The sequence below is a fragment of the Diabrotica undecimpunctata genome, chromosome 6 (assembly GCF_040954645.1).
Source record: "Diabrotica undecimpunctata isolate CICGRU chromosome 6, icDiaUnde3, whole genome shotgun sequence".
NCBI lineage: Eukaryota > Metazoa > Arthropoda > Insecta > Coleoptera > Chrysomelidae > Diabrotica > Diabrotica undecimpunctata.
In genome coordinates, this window is record NC_092808.1 from 134126759 (window position 1) to 134146321 (window position 19563).

Sequence of the window (19563 nt, forward strand, 5' to 3'; positions counted from 1 at the left end):
CAATTTAAATGTGAGCGTGTACACATCGCTATCGCAAAAAATAAACATTCTATTAAGCTCTCGTTGTATATTATTTTAAATTAATAAAGTAATAGTATTTCTAATTATATCTCACGTAATAGTCTCAGCCCAGTCTTCTTTAACATCTTTATGGATCATATCATCAAAAGAGTCCGCGGGAAGAGGTTATAGAATGGGTATTAAAGAATTTAAGGTATACTGCTATGCTGATGATACGGTGATATCTGAAGATGAGGACAATCTACACAGACTAATATACAGGTTTGAAATGGTAGCAAAATGATCATCTCTGTGTAGAAACCGAAGTCTATGATACAAGGAGACCCAGAAGATGTAAGTTAGCAATTTATAATAAAAATCTGGAGCAAATCATGTCTTTTAAATATCTAGGCGCTAATATTATGAGCAATAGAAATCTTAAACAAGAAATACAAATACAAGCGATACCAGCAGCTAAGATATTAGGAGTTCTCTGGAATGTAATATAGAGAAACACATATATGAGCATCGAACAAAAGACACGAATTTAAAAACCTGTGTAAGGCCAATTATGGCAGCAGAGTATACAGAGTATTATGGACACTTGAGAGCGACAGTGTGATTTCACTGTTGGTAAGCGTTGAATCTGCATTACCGGCCGAGCATGAACCTTAGTCAAGACCGGAACCATTTATTAATTGTCATTTATTCTTTTTTTCGGTCAGTGACGATAATAGACTTGGAACCAGAGCAGACCACTCGGAAGACCCCCCAAACGCTGGTTTGAAAGTTGGACATTGGAATCAAAACAGGCTATAACTTTAAAAAGACAAGGCATTATCTTAAAATAATAAGAAGAAGATGATCGTGTGACTCCTCAGCAGTGATTAGACAATATGGAGCGCAATCCGTCGGATTTTTGGCGTCGATTGGTAACCGTTGATAAAATATGGATCCACTCCTAAACACCAGAGAACAGAATGAACGCATGGCAGTGGACTGAAGTCGGCAAAAGTGCTCCGAAGCTGCCAAGAGTGGCTCAATGGGTAGGAAAGGTTATAGCCACTCTATTTTGGAATTGCAAAGAGGTAATTTTAATTCACTATCTTGAAAAAGGTAAAACTATCAAGGTAACAAGAGCGTGATTACAATGGCAAAAACTCATAAATTGGGCTTTGGACGGAATTGAATTTCTCATCCAGCTTATTCTCCTGAGTTGGTCCCCTCCGATTATTATGTGTTTCCAAATATAAATAGATGGCTCCTAAATTAGCTCGAAGCAAGAGATAATTGCAAAAAGGCAGCTGAAAACTCACTGAAATCGTATTAATTTAAAAGGAGACTATATCGAATAAAATGAAAAAATTGCTGGAAAAACATGTTTTTGATTTCAAAAGAGGTTACTTATCAGACCACCTAATATTTTGTATCGTTTGCTCTTAGTTGATTTTGGTGAGATTGATCAAGTAAATAGGTATTTATATTTTATCAGTAATAAAATATGAGAATAATTGTAGCTTTTTGTTACAAATCAATAGAATGTTTTGAGTCACCTTAGTGATTCATCTAATAATATTACAAATCACTGCAAATTAATATTTCAAAGTAATTTGTGACGTATCAAATGTATACGTTTATACCCAGGTTTATACGTTTATACATGATTATACATTTATCATTTTGGGTCTCGTTTATTACAGTCTGAATGTGTTCGTAGAAGTTGTCCCTTGTGGTGGTATCTCTAATGTTCTCCGGTGCATAGATTGCTATCACATTCAGAGGTTTAACATCGTTTAATTTTTACACTTACTATTCTTTCAGAGGTATATTTATATTCTTGTACTTGTTATAACAATTTTCTGTATACTAACAGGGCGACTTCTGTGGCTGATTTCTTTCGCAACATCACTGTAAATCATCAGATAGTCATCTAGCATAATTTGGCCCTTTCCTTTTTTCTTCGTCTCTTGTTTTGCACATATGTCTATTTTTTTTTCTACAAGCTCTTTTGTAAAATCCTGTTCTCTTGTGTTTAGAGACTTCACGTTTCAAGTACCGATGCGAAGTATATTTCTCGTTTTCCATAAATTCGTTGTATTCTTTCTTGTGTTAGTCGCCGTAATGAAATTATACCTGTTCCGAGGCATAATCTTGTTTCTATGAGCTGTATGGTTCTAAAGTCTATCAGTAGAGTGCTAACCTGGCTGTAGACCCCCTCCTCCTTTATCCGGTCTTTTGACTGGTAACAGTTCTGTCGAGCTACTCGATCCACGGAACAAAACTGCAAGCGGAGTTAAAAACCTTACTTCAAAATAGCAAAATCGCAGCGTCCTAATAATTGATGCAGCAATATATCGGATAGTATATGATCATATCAAGCGTAAATACCTACTCAGTTTAAGAGGATACAAACCTCGAACAAATCTATGCACAAATCAAGAAGGCCTGAAGATTTATAGACTTTATTCGTAGGGATTGGTCTCATCCAGCCTTTAATAAGTTTGCACGTTTCGTTCAGGCTTTTATTTTCGTAGCCTGCGCAGATATCTTCCATACGTGGAGGCGACAGACTGTTAAGAAGCATAGTGCCTACGCTGTTGATCTTAGTACTGTGAGTTCGGCGTCTTATTTACTATTGCCAAATTTCCTTATTATTACGGGCATCCACCTTTTTTTCGGGGTTTTTTGCAATGGAACCTGTAAAGCAATCTACTGTGACTTCGAGGAATGTTTTCGGTGTGCTCTTGCGTGGTGTTATTACAGTTGTAAATTTTATCCATTCAAGTCTATAAACCAAATAAAATAAATCAAAAACTCGAAAAATATTGAATCGTTTCTCTGGTTGCGTTTTGTTGAACGATCATTAGTATTACCCATTTTGCCAATTACATATTTCGCGACGAGCTGTTTACTTTTACATCTATATATATATATATATATATATATATATATATATATATATATATATATATATATATATATATATATAGAAGTACCACTATACAATATACTCAGAACCACTCATAATCATGGGCGATTTTAACGCTAAGGTAGGAGAAACAATACATGATAACATCCAAAATGTAGGAAACTATGGGTTAGGTATTAGAAACAGCCGAGGCGAACGTTTAATAGATTTTGCAACCGAAAACAGTTTGGCCATTGTAAACACAATGTTCAAACATCATGCCCGTCGTTTATCGACGTAGACCAGCCCACATGGAGAATACAAGAACCAAATCGACTACATATTGATAAGAAACAGATGGAAGAAATGTTTTACAAACGTAAAAACTAGACCAAGAGCTGAATGTGGATCCGATCATAAATTGTTATGGGGTTGCTTCAAGATGAAGCTAAAAAGAACAATGCCGCACTGAAATCAAAGCAGGTTGGAGATTTCAAATCCGAAAACATTTAGAGATGCATTAAAGGAAACTAGAATGTTGAACACACAAGACAACCCAGAAGAAATGTGGAAAGGTTTCAGAAAAGCCATAGAAACCTCTGTAGAAAGAACCAGAACCGAAAAAAAGATCAAGAGAAAACACTGGATGACAGACAGAAGAAGGTTAAATAGAGAAATTAAAAGGGCATGTAGGGATGATAAAAATAAACATATAAATGAAGAATGCGAAGAACTAGAGAGACATGCAAACTGGTATGAATCCCATGAGCTATATAACAAAGTCCGATATCTATCCAGGGAATTCAAATCAATCACACGAGCAATAATGGATTAAAACCAACATTATAAATGACGAGAAAGGGATTGCGAAGGTATGGAGAAAATATTGTCTATATGCAGATGATCCCCAGAATGCAAATCCTGACGAGTTCACTGCAGAGAGAGAACCAAACATTCCAAAGTCAGAGGTAGAAAAAGCAATCAAAAAGTTAAAAAATAGAAAATCTCCTGGCGCAGACCAGATCACCGCAGAAGTTTTAAAAGAGACTGGAGATGTTGGAGTAAATGTTATGCATATGATCTGCAAAAAGATTTGGGAAACCGGAGAGTGGCCCAACGACTGGACAACATCCACTTTCATCCCTATTTTAAAAAGAGGAACTCCGCTAGATTGCAGCAACTACAGAACGGTAACCCTAATATCCCATGCAAACAAGGTTCTACTTCATGTAATACATGAAAGACTAAAAGCTTTTCTATTGCCTCGGATATCAGAAGAACAAGCGGGATTTGTCCCAGGAAAAGGCACAAGAGAACACATCCTTAATCTCTCTCTCTTGTCGTTTCCTCATTGCTGAGGATCGTGATTTCCTACAATGCGGGCTGTCAATTCTCTCCATCTCTTGCGATTTTGGGCTGCTCTCATGGACTCGGAAAACGTCTCTCCAGTGGCTTTCTGTACTTGATCTGACCATCGGATAGGTGAGCGTCCTCTGCCTCTACGTCCTTCTACGTTTCCGCACATCCTTAATATCAGACAGCAAATTTAAAAAACTCGTGAATTCAATACTCCTATGCTTATGTGCCAAAAAATGTTTGTTCAAAATATAGGCTATCCAAACTTTACATTAACAATCTCAAGCAATAAATATCATGCAATTCAACATGGTGATTAGGCCATAAGTGATTTTATGGCGTTCTTATATTACCATTTTTTCGATTGCTCTACATTTTGGTATTTTTGGCCATTTTGGTACTTTTGGGCATTTTGGTACCTTTTTAAAGGTTAATTTAAAAAATATGCGTATCAATTCATGTTTGATGATTCTAGGTGTTGTTCTGTTGAACCAAAAAGTCGTCCCACCTTTACCGAAAATGTTCAAGCCCTCGCCGATATTCTGAAGGATATGAAGTTGGCCAAAGAAAAACAGCAACGTATGGCGAATTGTGCAGCTAAAAGTGAAGAGCAGCTTCCGGTATTGGCCGTCCAGGCAAACGCCCCACAGCATCGAAAAAGTAAGTATGGAATTACAACTATAAATCATTTTGTAGGAGTCTTGTTATTATATTAAATAAATTATTAAAATTTCGTTCACCACTGATACTTATTAACTAAAACAAAAGCAATTATTAATATTTTATTAGAATATCGAATTTTAATTTAATCTTTTCAAGTATTTCCGATATTTGGGTCATCAGCGACCTGAAAATAAATTCCCTTCCTAAGATATTTCTAAAAAAATTTTTATCACTTTTGTAAATGTGATGGTGACAAAAAAGACAAACCAACTTTGTTCGAAATCTTTGTAAATATAAAATTATACAATCTTTCATTACTTTTATCTTTTATTTTTGATTCTTAAGATTGTTTACCAGTGCAGTTAGGCCTTAAACAATCGGTACAAATAGAATGATTTCAGAAATAGTCCTGAGCAATAGGATTTCTCTCGTGACACTAACCCCCCAGTTGTTTTGAGTAGTAGGGACCTCTATAACAAGAACCTATAATATGTTTCCTGCACTCAATTTTTTGGACTTAAGTGGTTATTAACAAATTAAGATCAAAACCCGGTAAATTTTCGCTTTTTTCGTCTATTAGCGAAAAGTGAAACATTTGAAACAAATTTGAGAGTAAGAAACTTATAAGTCATGTAAAAAGGCTTCGACGTGGCGTTTTTTAAATGTTGCTATCCTTATTTGTTGATTATAAAGTTGCAAATTAAGTAAAAAATTTCGGATTTTTATAAATGTTAATATTTTTTTTTAATGACCATAGGACCTTCATGTTACATGGAATATGTTGAGCCTTGTAGAGCTTAAAACGTGATCAAAATTTCAAAGCGATCGGTAAAATAGCTTAAAAGTTATTTTATTTGTTTATACCAAATTAAATTTTTTTGCAACAATGTAAGTCAGAAAATAATTAAGTTAGAGTAATCTTACGTGTAGCTCATGAAAGAAGATTTATTATATCAATATTATTAAAAAAAAATAAAGAAAAACAATTTAAAATATTGCAAAATCATTTTGAAAAACATGTCGATCTTTTTCCTTATAAACAATTAGAATAACTTTTTAACCACTGCCTGCAAAAAAATTATTTTTTCGTATTTTCGGAGCTTGTGTTTTTCACAAATTTAAAAAAAAATGAAAAAACTCTCTTAGGTCAATTTGAGACGAAGTTAGTTAAAATTTTTTTAGTTCTGGTTTTTTTTTTTTTTAGTTTAGTTTTATTTTCTTTTTTTTTTAATTCACATCAGCTCTGTTTATAACAATTAAGAGATCTAATTAGCGTCACTTGAAGGAACATACTTTAAAGTTTTAATGTGCCAAATTCGAAAAATATTGCCTTTCAACGGAATTGTCCACAAAGCTTTAAAATATGGTTCTCAAAATCGGTAGCCTTTGAAACTCGCGGGAGCGATGGAGGGGGAAGGAGCTGTTAACTATATATCTGATTCTTGTTTATGGATTTCTATGTTTCTTTCTTTATATTTTTTATGTCCTTTTTGCGCATATTTCGAATATACATTATTTAAAAAAAAATAAATTGGTAAATAAACCATCATAAACCTGTTGAACATTTTTTTTCAATTTTGTTATTTTTTTTAGTAACTTTGAGATAGTTTGGATAGACTAAATCTTCTTCTTTCATAACCTACATCTAGAATTACTGTAACTTTATTATTGTCTGACATACATTGTTGAAAAAAAAATTAATTTGGTATAAACGAATAAAATAATATACTATATATATAATAAACTATTTGACCGATGGCTTTTTAAATTGTGATCATATTTAAAGCACCACAAGTGCCAACATTCCATAAAATATGAAGGTCCTAAGTTCATTTTTTAAATCTTTATTAACATTTATAACAAACCGAAATTTCTGACTTATTTTGCAACTTTCTAAACAACGAATATGGATAATAAACATTTAAAAAAACTCCATTTGGAAGGTTTTTATGTGACTTAGAACTTTCTTACTCTCAAATTGGTTTCAAATGCTTCACTTTTTGCTGATTGACGAAAAAAGCGAAAATTGACCGCTTTTTGACCTTAATTTGTTAATAACTAATTCAAAAATCAACAGCAGGATACATATAAGTTCAATAGAGGTCCATATAATTCAAAACAACTTTCGTTTGCCTGGCGGGGTCAGTGTCACAAACAGGGTACTTTTTTTCTTATTTCCCTAAACTAAAATACGGAAGTACTTGGATATGTAAAAAAAATTCTACGCTTTTTTTATTTATTTATCATTCTTTTATATGTAGTTAAAAGCATTATAGTCTAATCAAAAAATTTTAATTGTTGTTTCAGTCGTCCACCGACGATCTCTTTCGGAGGACACATCGGTGTGGTCTCTTTCAATGTTTGCGACACCAAGTGACAAGGCCCGTCGGCACGCTTTACTCATGTGTCGTCAGGATCCGCACTACAAACCTAGCACTACTAATCCATTCGCAGGTCTAGCGCAGTTTCAGGGCGTTAAAAAGTTACTTGGCAATTTTTCTTCCTGTTGTGAAATGCCTTGCCCTTTTGTGGAATCTAAAGACAGTCCGAAATCCCTTCCGGGATCACCTACGGCATCGAGGAAAGCACATACAATAAGGTCTCCTCTTTTTGTCCATCCCCTGTATAAAGGCGGATCTAGTTCAAATTTATCTGAGTTTACAACCGAATCAGTAACTGGGTTTCTGAGACGTCGAGGATCTTGTGAATCGGGGTTCTACTCGAGCGTAGGAGAATGTCTATCACCTAATAGTATGTGGGGTGACAGTGGTACTGCTGTTAGCTCCCTCAGATCGCTAGACGAACTGGAACACGCCGAATTGCAAGCCTTATGTAAGCGAGCCTCATCTATATACACGGACAGTAGTGAAGATATATCTAGTTTAACTAGTTCCGATTGGCCAAACGATCTTAAACCCAACATACAGTCTATAGTTGAGTATTTCGAGCGTAAAGGAGCAACATTACGGCATCCTGGCGGTGTCAGAGGTGGTCTACAATTAAGTTCGAGAATAGCTAACTTAAGAAGATCTTTGGAAAAACATAATATGGGTTCTACGAGCAGTGGGACTCACGTGACGCTACAGAGGCCAAAATGTTCCAGGTTGGTTATATGTGAAGGGGCAGTTAGATCTAAGTTGCCGTTGTTTGATAAAAAGTAAGCCAGGTTTTAGGTATTTCAGTGCATTTCTGGAAACGTGACAATCATCAGTCTTTATATGAAACTATAAAAATGTGAAAATTATAGAAATAACTTTCAGTAATTCATAGAATTATTGTCTTTTATAATCGTATCATCCCTTTTTCTTGATCTCGATGGTTTTTATAGTTCCAATACATAATAAAACAACCTTTATTTTTTTTTATTTGGTTGTTTTTGTGAAAATGTATAAATATCGTCTTAAGATTTGTTTTTAACGTTCTTACAAGTCGCTACTTTTAATCCAAATTTTTCAATTTTACTCACCAGAATATCCGGATTAGCAAAATTTTACGATAACTACAAAACACGTTTATGATTTGAAAAGTTCTCGACCTAATATAAATAAATTTCATTCACTGATATTCTAATACCGTTGTCCCTTCCCTGTAGTATTCCTCTGAAAGTAGTCCTTCAAACTATCCATCTACAACTGCAATGACTTTTTGATTAAACGAAAACCGGTAACCAATGAAAGATATTCAGTTTTAAGAATAGATTGAAATCCGAGGGAACCAAATCTGCTCTAGCACACTTCATAGTGCATATTCCCTTAATTCCTTCGCCTCTAGTAGAACACTTTTGTAAACATTGTGGTGTTGAAAAACGATCTCTTCTTCTTTTAAGTTCAATATACCTCTGGCTACTGAGGAAACCCTCCAGTATTGAGAATAGGTAGAAATCCGAACGAACCAAATATACTCTAGCACACTTCATAGTACAGATCACTCAATTTCTTCTCTTCTAAAACACTGTGCACAGTATACTATTGGAAAATATTTTTTCTTTCTTTAAGTTAGATATATCGCTGACAAGCGAGGAAGATGTTTAGTTTCGAGAATAGATGGAAATCCGAGAGAACCAAATCTGCTTCAGCACACTTCATAGTGCAGATCACTCAATTTCTTTGCTTCTAAAACACGTTTTGTGGACAGTGTGCTGTGAGAAAATGTTTTTCTTCTTTGAGTTGGATCTATTTTGCGAATACTTGCACCCAGCTTCTTCCTAGCCTTCTTTGGAGCCGGAGAACTGGCTTATATTACTATCTAGGCTATTGTTTGGTTTTGGGTGTGTAGCTGAATCCAAGTACCGTCCATTTTAACGTATCGACACACTTTTGTTTTTCTTAAAAGGTTCCAAACTTTTCTGAAAGTGTCATACGAGTTCATTAACAGTATCACACAATGGTATAAAAAAATTAAAGTAGAAGGAAGAATCACTATACATATTTACTAGGTGCAAATGAATTTCAGTCGCTTTTACACGTTTTACAAAGAATTTTATACCGCGATATACTCGATTTTTTCCATATTCAACATCCACGCTTCAAATGGCTTGCCTTCGTGCGAGTAGTATTGCGATCTTTGGCAAGGCCGAGAACTTATCAGAATAGATTAATATTTCATGGGTCTAAAGCTGTAGCTCGATAAAAATACAGCTTGATTTGAATTTAAAAATAAATTGTCACGTTTCTAGAAACCGTTCTCCTTTTACTTTTCTTCTAGTCAGATGGTATCTAAAATTTGGAGGCCTAAGTGATGATCCATTTTGAAAGAGTTTATATTTTTTACGAGACTGTACATAATTCTGGGGGAATTACTCGTTTTTAATTTTCTTTTTAATCAGATGTATTGGACTATCAGTTGTAATAGCAGTATTTTTTATTAATTTTGGTTGTATAACTAGTTGTGTATTGAATTAAAAATAAAAATGTTACAAAATGTTCCAAAATATTTTATTGAAATCTTTTTTTTTTATTGATTAATGTTGATTAGGTGCAGGATCTTAGAAGATATCGGTTCGAGTAAACTGATTGCTTCAGTATAAAAAATTTCAACCGTGGAATTTGTCAATTTATCCAGTAATATATCCACGTAAACCCTGCGGTACAATATGTCAGTTAATTAAGTTGTTATAACAAAAACCAATCCTTCAGTTGTTACCCTAAAAATAAAAATTTTTAAGGCGTCAAAAACTTCTTGGGATAAATAATGGGCTTTTCATTAGGAAAAATGTCGAGAGTGAGTACAAACCATTAGACCTTAACTAATATTTTTCTGATTCAAATGTTTAATGATAAGGCTTGTAGTGTAGTGTATCTAGTAGGCTGATATTCTCGTGTTTCTTCTTCTTAATGTGTCGTGTTCTTTTTTTTTATTTAGATCCTGTTTAATGTTGATCTAAAAATCTGATTCTATGTGCAGTTAAAATTTTCTCTGGTATTGCTGATCTGAGTATGTTGTTCTCCCTCCCTCATGTTTACGTTTTCCGTGATTTTTTCTCTATAGTACAAGCCATATAGACGCTTAAAGAAGGATATTGTTTTCAAACGTAAACGGCAAGATTACTACTACCTACTACTATGGTACTTTTTGATGCAATTCATATACAAACTTTTGGTCTCTCTCTTAAGTCTTGGCCCTTTGGAAGGAATGTAGTGGTCGTCGTGATATAGTGTATAGTCCGTTTCCATAGACTTCTGTGTCTGGTCATTTCTCCTACATCGTAAGTATATTTCTTCTACATCGTCTTTTGCAACTTTCTGTGGTCTAATCCATCTTGTTGAAGATCTTCCTCGTGGTTTTTGGCCTTATACCTTCCCTCGAATAATGAATCTCCACATTGTCTATATCTGACCTCATAATATTTACCAAAATATTTTAATTGTTGCTGTTGGGAGTCCCTTATTGATCTTTAGTTCTTTTAGAATATAATTATTTGTTCTAAGAGCGATCCATAGAATTCGCAACATTCATCTCCAGCAGAACATTCCAGTGACGTCTATCCTTCTCCTTTCTGATTGCCTTAGTGTCCAAGATTCGCATCCATGTCAGTACTGGAAATATTAAGGAGTTGACTAATCACATTTTTGTGAAATATTGGAATCTGTTCGTGTATTGGTCAGTTTTTGGTCTAGTTGGAAATAGCGATCTATTACCGATATTTTGCTTCTCCTAATAGCTATCTTTTCTGGATCATATCTATGTTTTATGTCTTCCTGGAGTGTCACACACATTATTAACGGTTTTCTTATGACAATTTTGGACATTCTAAACGTGGATATCTTGGACTGTTTCGCGGACACGTTTAAACACAGACGTTTTTTACAATGTAGATATTGAAGGTGAAAATGACGATACTATACATATTTTTGTATTATGACTAATTAGCCTTGGATAAGGAGAACCCATACTGCTGCAAATTGGTCTAAGTGGTCTAAAAAAATGAGCGTACCTGGGTTAATTTACTAGATTTATGTAGATGAGTGATTGTTTAAGGCTTTTTAAAGCATCTTCAAAGAATAAAATCGTGGAGTGGATGCGATCGAGAAAAACGATTTCTACAAATTAAAAAATCTGTACAGATTAGGTGTCCTTCTGTAACCCTTAAACTTGAATAGGATTATGATTGATTTAGTTTCAGTACCAAAGATGTATTTTACTAAATAATTTCAATGGGCCAATAGGTAGGTTATCAGGGCTATTTTCGTGATAAAGAACTTTTTGCCAGCAATATCTCAATTCTCATATATTCTCAGTTTAGTTGCTTGATTCTTATTTATGGAATACCTTGTTCATGGTAAAATTGTTTTAAAGTGATTTTATGCTCTTTACAATAAATTTTTGGCTGGCTTCAGTTAACTACTGTTCATCAATCTGTCAGACTACTACTAAAAAAATATAAGAGTATTCCCATTCTTTATTCGTAGAAACGACGCGAGAGAAGACGGAGATATTGGGTACACTCAATTTTTTCACGCAGGCTGAAAGTGAGTACATAATTTTGTATCCTAAGCTAAAGCAATTTTATATGTACTAACATAACAACTTCTTTTCTTCATTATCACCTCCTTCATAGAATACGAGGACAAGTTGTTCCTGTATTTAAGTATATAGTTGCTATAAGCGCTTCTCATGTGAACTTGCTCTAAGGCATCGCTTGGGCAACACTTTTCCCTCGGTGCCTTTCATCCCATAAAAAAATAGTGTTAAAAATCGGGATTGGGGCGCAGAAATTGCAGAACAAATCTCTTAATCAGTTGTGGTACGGCTATCTGGTGATTTTCTGATTGAGCATGGTGTAAATGTTCATGTGTATTTTGTGTTAAGGTGAAACGATCTTATCAGTGAGTGTGTGATATGTTTAATTAAAAAATCTATAGTTAATGACAAGCTGCGACCCTTGTCATTTTCTCAGCTTATTCACGTGTCTTATATACCCCTAGGACGTTCCCTATTAGCCATTGGGACACGCCGTATTTGAGATGAGGACTTCCCACCCAGTCTGTCCTGCGTGGACTACTGAAAAGCTCAGACTCACAGTATTAGACCAGCATAGAGCATAAAGATTAAAATTTCTAACTTGGAAATTATAAAAAATACCTGCGTACGGAAACACAACACGTTCAAGAATAGCAGACCGCTATGCAATTGAATTCAAAAATCCCAGAAGTGGAACGAAGTCAGTTCTTCTTCCAACACTAATACCACTCATTATCAAAACAGTACCACCGTAATTGGTTCAGGCCCCCGCTAAACTCTCATTCTTCTTGAGTCTGTATATCAAACAAAAATCTGGACTACTTTTCATTAGTCCAATTTAGATTGTTCTGATATTGTAGGAACACATAAGTGACCAGCGAGCATGAAGATTAACTTAATATAGTCGTCTTCTGATAGTTTTGCCACTCACAGTTATGATGTAGACTGCTCTCTGTTAAGATTGCTACTCTTAGAGAAGTCACACTAAGATCCCTTGTATCCCACTTTCTGGCATTTTACAGTAAGTTCCGAAGTTCTTTAGAAGTTTAAAGGTTTCATCGTCTACCTGACGGATCCTACAGTCTGCCACAGATACTAGTCTCAGTGTTTTTCAGGTTCTCACTTGACAATAGCCTGTACTAGGATGTGTAGTTTCATTGCACCTGTTATGATTATACACAAGGTAGTCTGTGTTTCGCAAGATTGATCATTTTTCTTTGAATGTCCCTATTTTGGCGGACTTTTTACAGTTTTGTGTAAGTTAGAGTTGATGCTTAATTTAATTAAATACGCGAAAATCTCATATTACAGCCTTAATCATTTTCTTAAAAAAAAAAACAGATAAATTTATTCAAACTTTTTTCATGAAATTTTCACATGAAATTTATTCTTAAATGCTCTGATTCGGTCAGCTCCACCGGCAATATCTACGCTGCAGCTAATTTCATGACACATGTCAAACTGTAGGAATAAATCGGTGATTTCTTTTAGTAGCGCCACCTATTGGTTTTTCCCCGTAATTTAAATATTAGACCACCGTACATTACCTATCATTAAATATTACACTTTTCTGCCACCTTGAATCACTCCATTTTGGAACAATTTGTACGCTTTGAGTTTTAAATAGTCAATTGGTGCTCTACCAAAATAATATTGTAAAAACAAGTATTATGAGAACATATTTGTTTCAATCAAAGGTGTACAAATATATATAGCAACAAGTAGACATGGTATGTAGAATTATTTAATTGTGATGTGCACCTTTGATTCTTCTTGTAATTTGTTTTTAAATTGTGAGAACTTTAATAATACTTTTGAAGACTGACTTCATTGAAGTTTATTTGTAAATGTATGTAAAATATTAGTGAACAGCAATCTAGTGGGGAGAAAAATGTGTTACATCGCGTAAAGTGTGCAATGCGTTTTTCTAAGTATAAATACTAGTGGCATGAAAATACTAGTTTCATGGGTTACTTCAAGATGCAATCTTTTGTATTTACTGCAGACCAAACTCAAAAACTGAATTCTACTCACCTTGCTTTTAGTGCAAGCTTCTGCAGCTATAATGTCACAAGTGTTTTAACTCGATAATATTAAGGTCGGTACACATATACGAGCCAAACGGTATGCATGCGGTATGCGAACGCTATATTCGGTAATGTGTACGGCAGAAAAAACCGCTTGCGTACTGTTTCATCGTGACTCGTCGCGAACCAAATTGTTGCGGTTTATTTCACGACTTCAAAGGAAGCTCGTCTTTCAGTTTGGACGGCGCTTACTAAACGCAGCGAACATTTTTATTGTGTCATCAAATCGACATTGTGTGAATGACGTGTTCCTTCCTAGAGAGACGTGAGAAAACAGTAAACTGATTATTGTACATATTTTTATTTTTGTTAAACAAGCAAAAACAGGAACATAAATCAGTACCCAAATTATAAATAAAATGAATCATTTCGCACATGTGTGTTCGTTGTTGGTTTGTCGCTTTCGATGCGCACATGCGATCAGTACGATGTAGAATATTTTTCAAGGATCTGTACGCGTACGGTACGTATACCGTTCGGCTCGCATATGTGTACCCACCTTTACATTATTAAGTGCTTTATTCTAGAAGAAGACTTCATGCCGTGTGCTATGCTTCGGTTGCGCGTTTGTGCTTCTTTTTATCGTATTTGATTTTACTGCTCGGTCTACATGTGTCGCTCATTGTAGATTTGTTTACTTGTAGTTCTGTCGGTTCCACTAAAAATCTGCTGATGTTTTGTAGTTTAAACTTGTATCTTCCGTTCCAAAGACTTAGCGTAATATTTTTATTTTAAAAATAGGGAGAGGATTCATCATATTTTTCGGATCCATCCTCTGATCTATATGTGAGAACCGAAACTATGCATGTTCTGTACAGTATTAATTTTGTTTTTTTTTTTGTTGAGACAAACGTTTTTACCTATACGAGGTCTGGCTATTAAATAACGAGACTGCTTATGAAAAAGAGTTTTATTTTAAAAATTACTCTACAGTCGAATGCTCGCCTTCAATATATTCCCCTTCCCTCGCCACACACCGTTCCATTCGTTTTTTCCATTGGTCAAAGCAATGCTGGAAGTCTTCTTTTGTTAGAGCTTTTAGGAGCTCCGCAGTTTTTCGCTTCACCTCTTCCATCGACTCGAACCGGATTCCTTTTAAAGCAGACTTGATCTTCGGAAACAGGAAAAAGTCACAGGGTGCTAAATCAGGCGAGTACGGCGGGTGTTCGAGCACTAGAATGCCTCTAGCGACTAAATAACGCTTCACAGACAGCGTGTTATGGGCAGGTGCGTTGTCCTGGTGCAAGATCCACGGCTTGTTTTTCCACAACTCCGGCCGTTTCTTACGAACTCGCTCTCGCAGTGTTGCCAAAACTTTCAAATAGTAAGTTTGGTTTACAGTTTGACCCTATGGAACCCATTCAGTCATCACGATGCCGTTAATGTCGAAAAAAACGATTAGATTTTCCAGTGCATGGATTGTCACTTAGTTTTAACATCTTATTTTAATATCCAGGTTTCATCGCAAGTGATGATGTTTTCCATTAATTCAGGCTCTTCATGTAACCTCTCAAGAAAATTTGAGCAGATCTGTTGACGGACGAGCTTTTGGTCAGGGGTCAAATTTTTTGGGACCAATTTCGCACAGACTTTCTTCATTTTCAATTATGTAAAATTTTTCTGACAGTTTCTTTATCGGCGTTTACAGTCTCAGCAATCATCCGAATACTCGACGACGATCTCCGCGCACAATTTCATTTATTTTGGTCACTGTTTGCTTAGTTGAAACAGAGACAGGTCAACTTGGACGTTGGTCATCTTCGGGGCTCTCTCGTCCTTCAGAAAACCGTTTATACCATTCGAAAACACGCGCACGAGATAGAGAATTCTCACCATAGGCCTCTTTCAACAAATTGTAGCACTCAGTAGGAGTTTTTTTTTTAATTTAATGAGAAATTTCACATTAATCCGTTGCTCATGTTTTTCGTCACACATTGTCATCGATACGAGAAAAAATCACGTTCTTTTCTAACCTCTACAGAAAAAATACTACTACAGCGGCAAAAACGTATTTTCGTACTGAAAGAGTAGACACTTCCAGCTATCCAATGCTGCATTCGTTTCCCACTCTTCCCCTCTAGGACGCCTTCTGCGCCCGCAGTCTCGTTATTTCTTCTAATGTTTGAGTCAATCCGTATGCCTAGATATATGTAAAACATGGTTTTGCTTTGGTAGACGTAGGCCCACTCCTGCTACCGTTGTTAGACCTTTTGTGCTTAGTATAATTGAAGTGAATACTTTTTATCGCTCGGTATCCCTGTACGTTTTTGCATGAGCCAAATAATATTTAGCGTGACGCCATTTTTCGAGACGCTTGCAGCAACTTTGTGCTATACAGCAATATACATAATACACACATATACACTTACAGTGGGCGATCAAAGTATTAGAGTTACCTCATAAAATTACTTTTGTTTAATAATGGTATGTAATTGACCCATAAAACATATTCGTATGGTGTGAGTCAAGTCAAATTCTATTTGACTGTGATTTATAACCTTATAAAGTTTAGAGATATTAAAAAAGAAGAATCTTTCATCTCGTGGTATTGTAATTTTTTTTTCGACCACATTTTTGTCGGTGTCGTGGGGTCAAATCCAAATTTTCGTCAAGTTTTTTCTTTATACGACGGTTCACAGTTGCCATTGAAACTTTAAAAATTGATGCTATTTTACTGTTGAAGTGAATAGTGTCCAATAATAAAGTTTATATATCCGCTATCATATGCACACGAGTTGCAAGCTAGGTTGGACAGCTCTGACAAGCAATGGCATCTGAGTCACGTATTGTCACGCTCGCTGTGTTGCCAAACTATTTATTGTACTTTCATAAAGTGTTAAAAGATAATCAAATGGAAACAAATAAAAAAATATTAAAAATTCAGTAATAACCGGACAAAATTTCATTAATCCACATATAGTAATAACGCGCTATAAGAAGTATTCACTTCAGTCTGCACCCCCTAAGTGCCACGCGCCGTTTTTTTTTTTTATTAAAGAACTCTTTGAAGTGAAATATTTTAAAAGGTAACTCTGCTCCAGAATGCATCATTTTACGTGTTGTTATCAAAGACCCCAATATTTTAGTTTTATTTAAATTCCGTATACAGAGTTATTTAAAGCATTGTAAAAACTATATTGTGTCTAGTAATTGGTTTATTGGTTTTTTAATTGTATGTAACACGTAACAGGTTAGCAAGATATCATTTATAAGATAGAATACTTGTAGAATTGATTGTATAGTTCTAATTGGCAAACACAGAAGGTTTTTAAATCTAAATATATATGACTGGATAGGTATTACAGGAATAAAAATTATACATTTTTCCCAATCTTGTATTTCTTGTTTAAGCTTTTCACTGTTACGAACTTAAACAGTTTGCTTTCTCCCGTGTAAATTTTCACTGCCTCTCTTCCAGTTTCTTATAGATTACTCACCACCATTCTCCAATTTACCTCGTTCATTAGTATATGCATGTTTTCCTATGGGCTTCTTTAACCTAGAATAATTTTCGAATAACTATCTAATAACTCCTGTTGCTCTTCAAATCTTGATTATAAAAATTGTGTACAAATCCTTTCCAGTTCCCAATCACAAGGGCTTCAATATTAAGAGTTCTACAGTTTAGTGCTTTCTTAGTAGTGCCAAATTTATTGGTTAGTTTATCCAACTTCTGATAGTAGTTTATGTACATACAAAAATGTACATACATTTTTTGTTGTTGAAGTAGTCAGTGCTGTAGGGGAGTCAGTCAAGAATACTTTCGACTCATCTGTCAAAATTACATGTAGCAATGAGATATAAAACAAAGTGATGGTAGACATAAATAATAATCTCAGCAATGTCCAAAATATCGTGTTTTTAGACGTCTTTACACTTTTCTTTAAGGAGGGTGATTATAATGTAATTTTAACTTATATTAGTAAAGCATCTGATATTTTTTCATTGTTTCATATAATACAAACTTACTTTGCTCCTAGTTAAACACGTTTTTACGTCCGAAAAAATCTAACATCACGTTGTTTTTGTTTATTAATTATTTAATTTTTTCTGTCTCTTTTTTATGTATATTTATTTTCCAGATGACTCAATTAACTAATTGACTACGTTTAATATATCTATATCGAACTAAACTGTTACAGTAGTACTCTACCAATATTTTGAACAGCTGTAACGTCATGTGTATAAATTTGTACATTTAAGAATTTATTACACAAAGTACATATATTTATATTTGGTTCTAATATACAAAAACAGACTAACTGAAACTTTGCTATTATTGAATTGCGTGTTTATATGACTTACTTACGTAAATCAGGGGTGTGTCGTAAAAAATTAGGTAATAAAATTCGACTCCCCTTGCATTTGCATGCAGCTAATTACGTTTTTCATGGACACTAATTAACTTTAAGTGAGGGGCGTAGGTATCTTTATTTTTAAGAAACGCGTCTTTGTAAATAAACGGCGACAGTCTTTTGTGTCCCTCCTAAAGAAAAGCCCATGTTGTTATATATGTTTGTACTGATTTAGAATGCATGAATTAATAAATACATATTTTCCTATATTGTGAGCATTAATTATCCTAATACTAATAATTTTAATATCCAACTCCTCATCGGTGTCTATGTTGCCGGACCCAATACATAATACAGCGTGGCAATACTGTGAAGTTATGTAGATAAAATGTTCAATGAAGACGAAACTATATTGGTGGATCGACTTACACTATGGAAAATCGTTAATAAAACACTAAACGTTTATTTTTATTAAAGTTTTACAAAACTTATTAATGCACTTGTACTATTATGCCTTCTCCTTCCAATTGGCAATTGACAAGTTGGGAATCAAAATAGCAATTGTATTTCTGGAAAATTCAGCACGAAAGATTTCTGTATGTAGATGAGCGGAGAAACCACTACCTCCGGACCATTAACCATGATTTCTGGCTATTTTACCTTATATTTCACCCTCTTATAAATATAAGGTTAATACTATTATAAAAATTAATATTATACTCACCAGTCTTCCGGGTTGAACCGAGTTGATTTTCATTGCACCGAGATTTCGATATCCTCTCTGATGTCTTCTTAAGGGCTTCTGAGGTCTGTCTCCCGAGCTCCCAGACACTACTACACTAATCAATAATCACTTCACTACTACCACTGGGAACAGGGAACGGTTCATTTATACCGTCGATGGTGACGTGGCCTGGGTGAGGTTGGCGTGGGAGTTGGCGCGAACATTTCCGACAGTGTGATTTTAATTCGTGGATGATATTTTTTTTATGAGAGGTCTCTATGTAGACGGTAACCGAATGAGATAATTTGGTCTTTTTTCAATTTCAATGGCTTCTTGAATAATTCTTGGTTTATAGAAGTGGATGGGGGCTATGGTTCTGGAGTTTTCAAAATCAATTTTGAGACCTGTATGAAGATGGTGTTGACCTAGAGCTGAAATTAAATTAGAATTGCGAAAAGAAATGGAATGTTCATAAATCCTATTTTGGATTCTACGATTTGTTTGGCCTATATAGGATCGGGGACAGTCTGCACAAGGAATTTCATAAACTCTGTGCTGTTCATTTGGAAT

General features: G+C 34.8%; 1 protein-coding gene across 1 annotated transcript in view; it reads left to right on the forward strand.

The window, feature by feature from the left end:
• cdi (serine/threonine kinase) overlaps positions 1 to 18536 on the forward strand; it is a 92695-nt gene extending 74159 nt beyond the window's left edge. The window contains exons 4-5 of the mRNA XM_072535436.1: positions 4740 to 4924; positions 7235 to 18536. Of these exons, the coding sequence (XP_072391537.1) occupies positions 4740 to 4924; positions 7235 to 8088 (1039 nt within the window). The 3' untranslated portion in view covers positions 8089 to 18536. The remainder of the gene's footprint in view (positions 1 to 4739; positions 4925 to 7234) is intronic.
• Positions 18537 to 19563: the final 1027 nt, after the last annotated feature.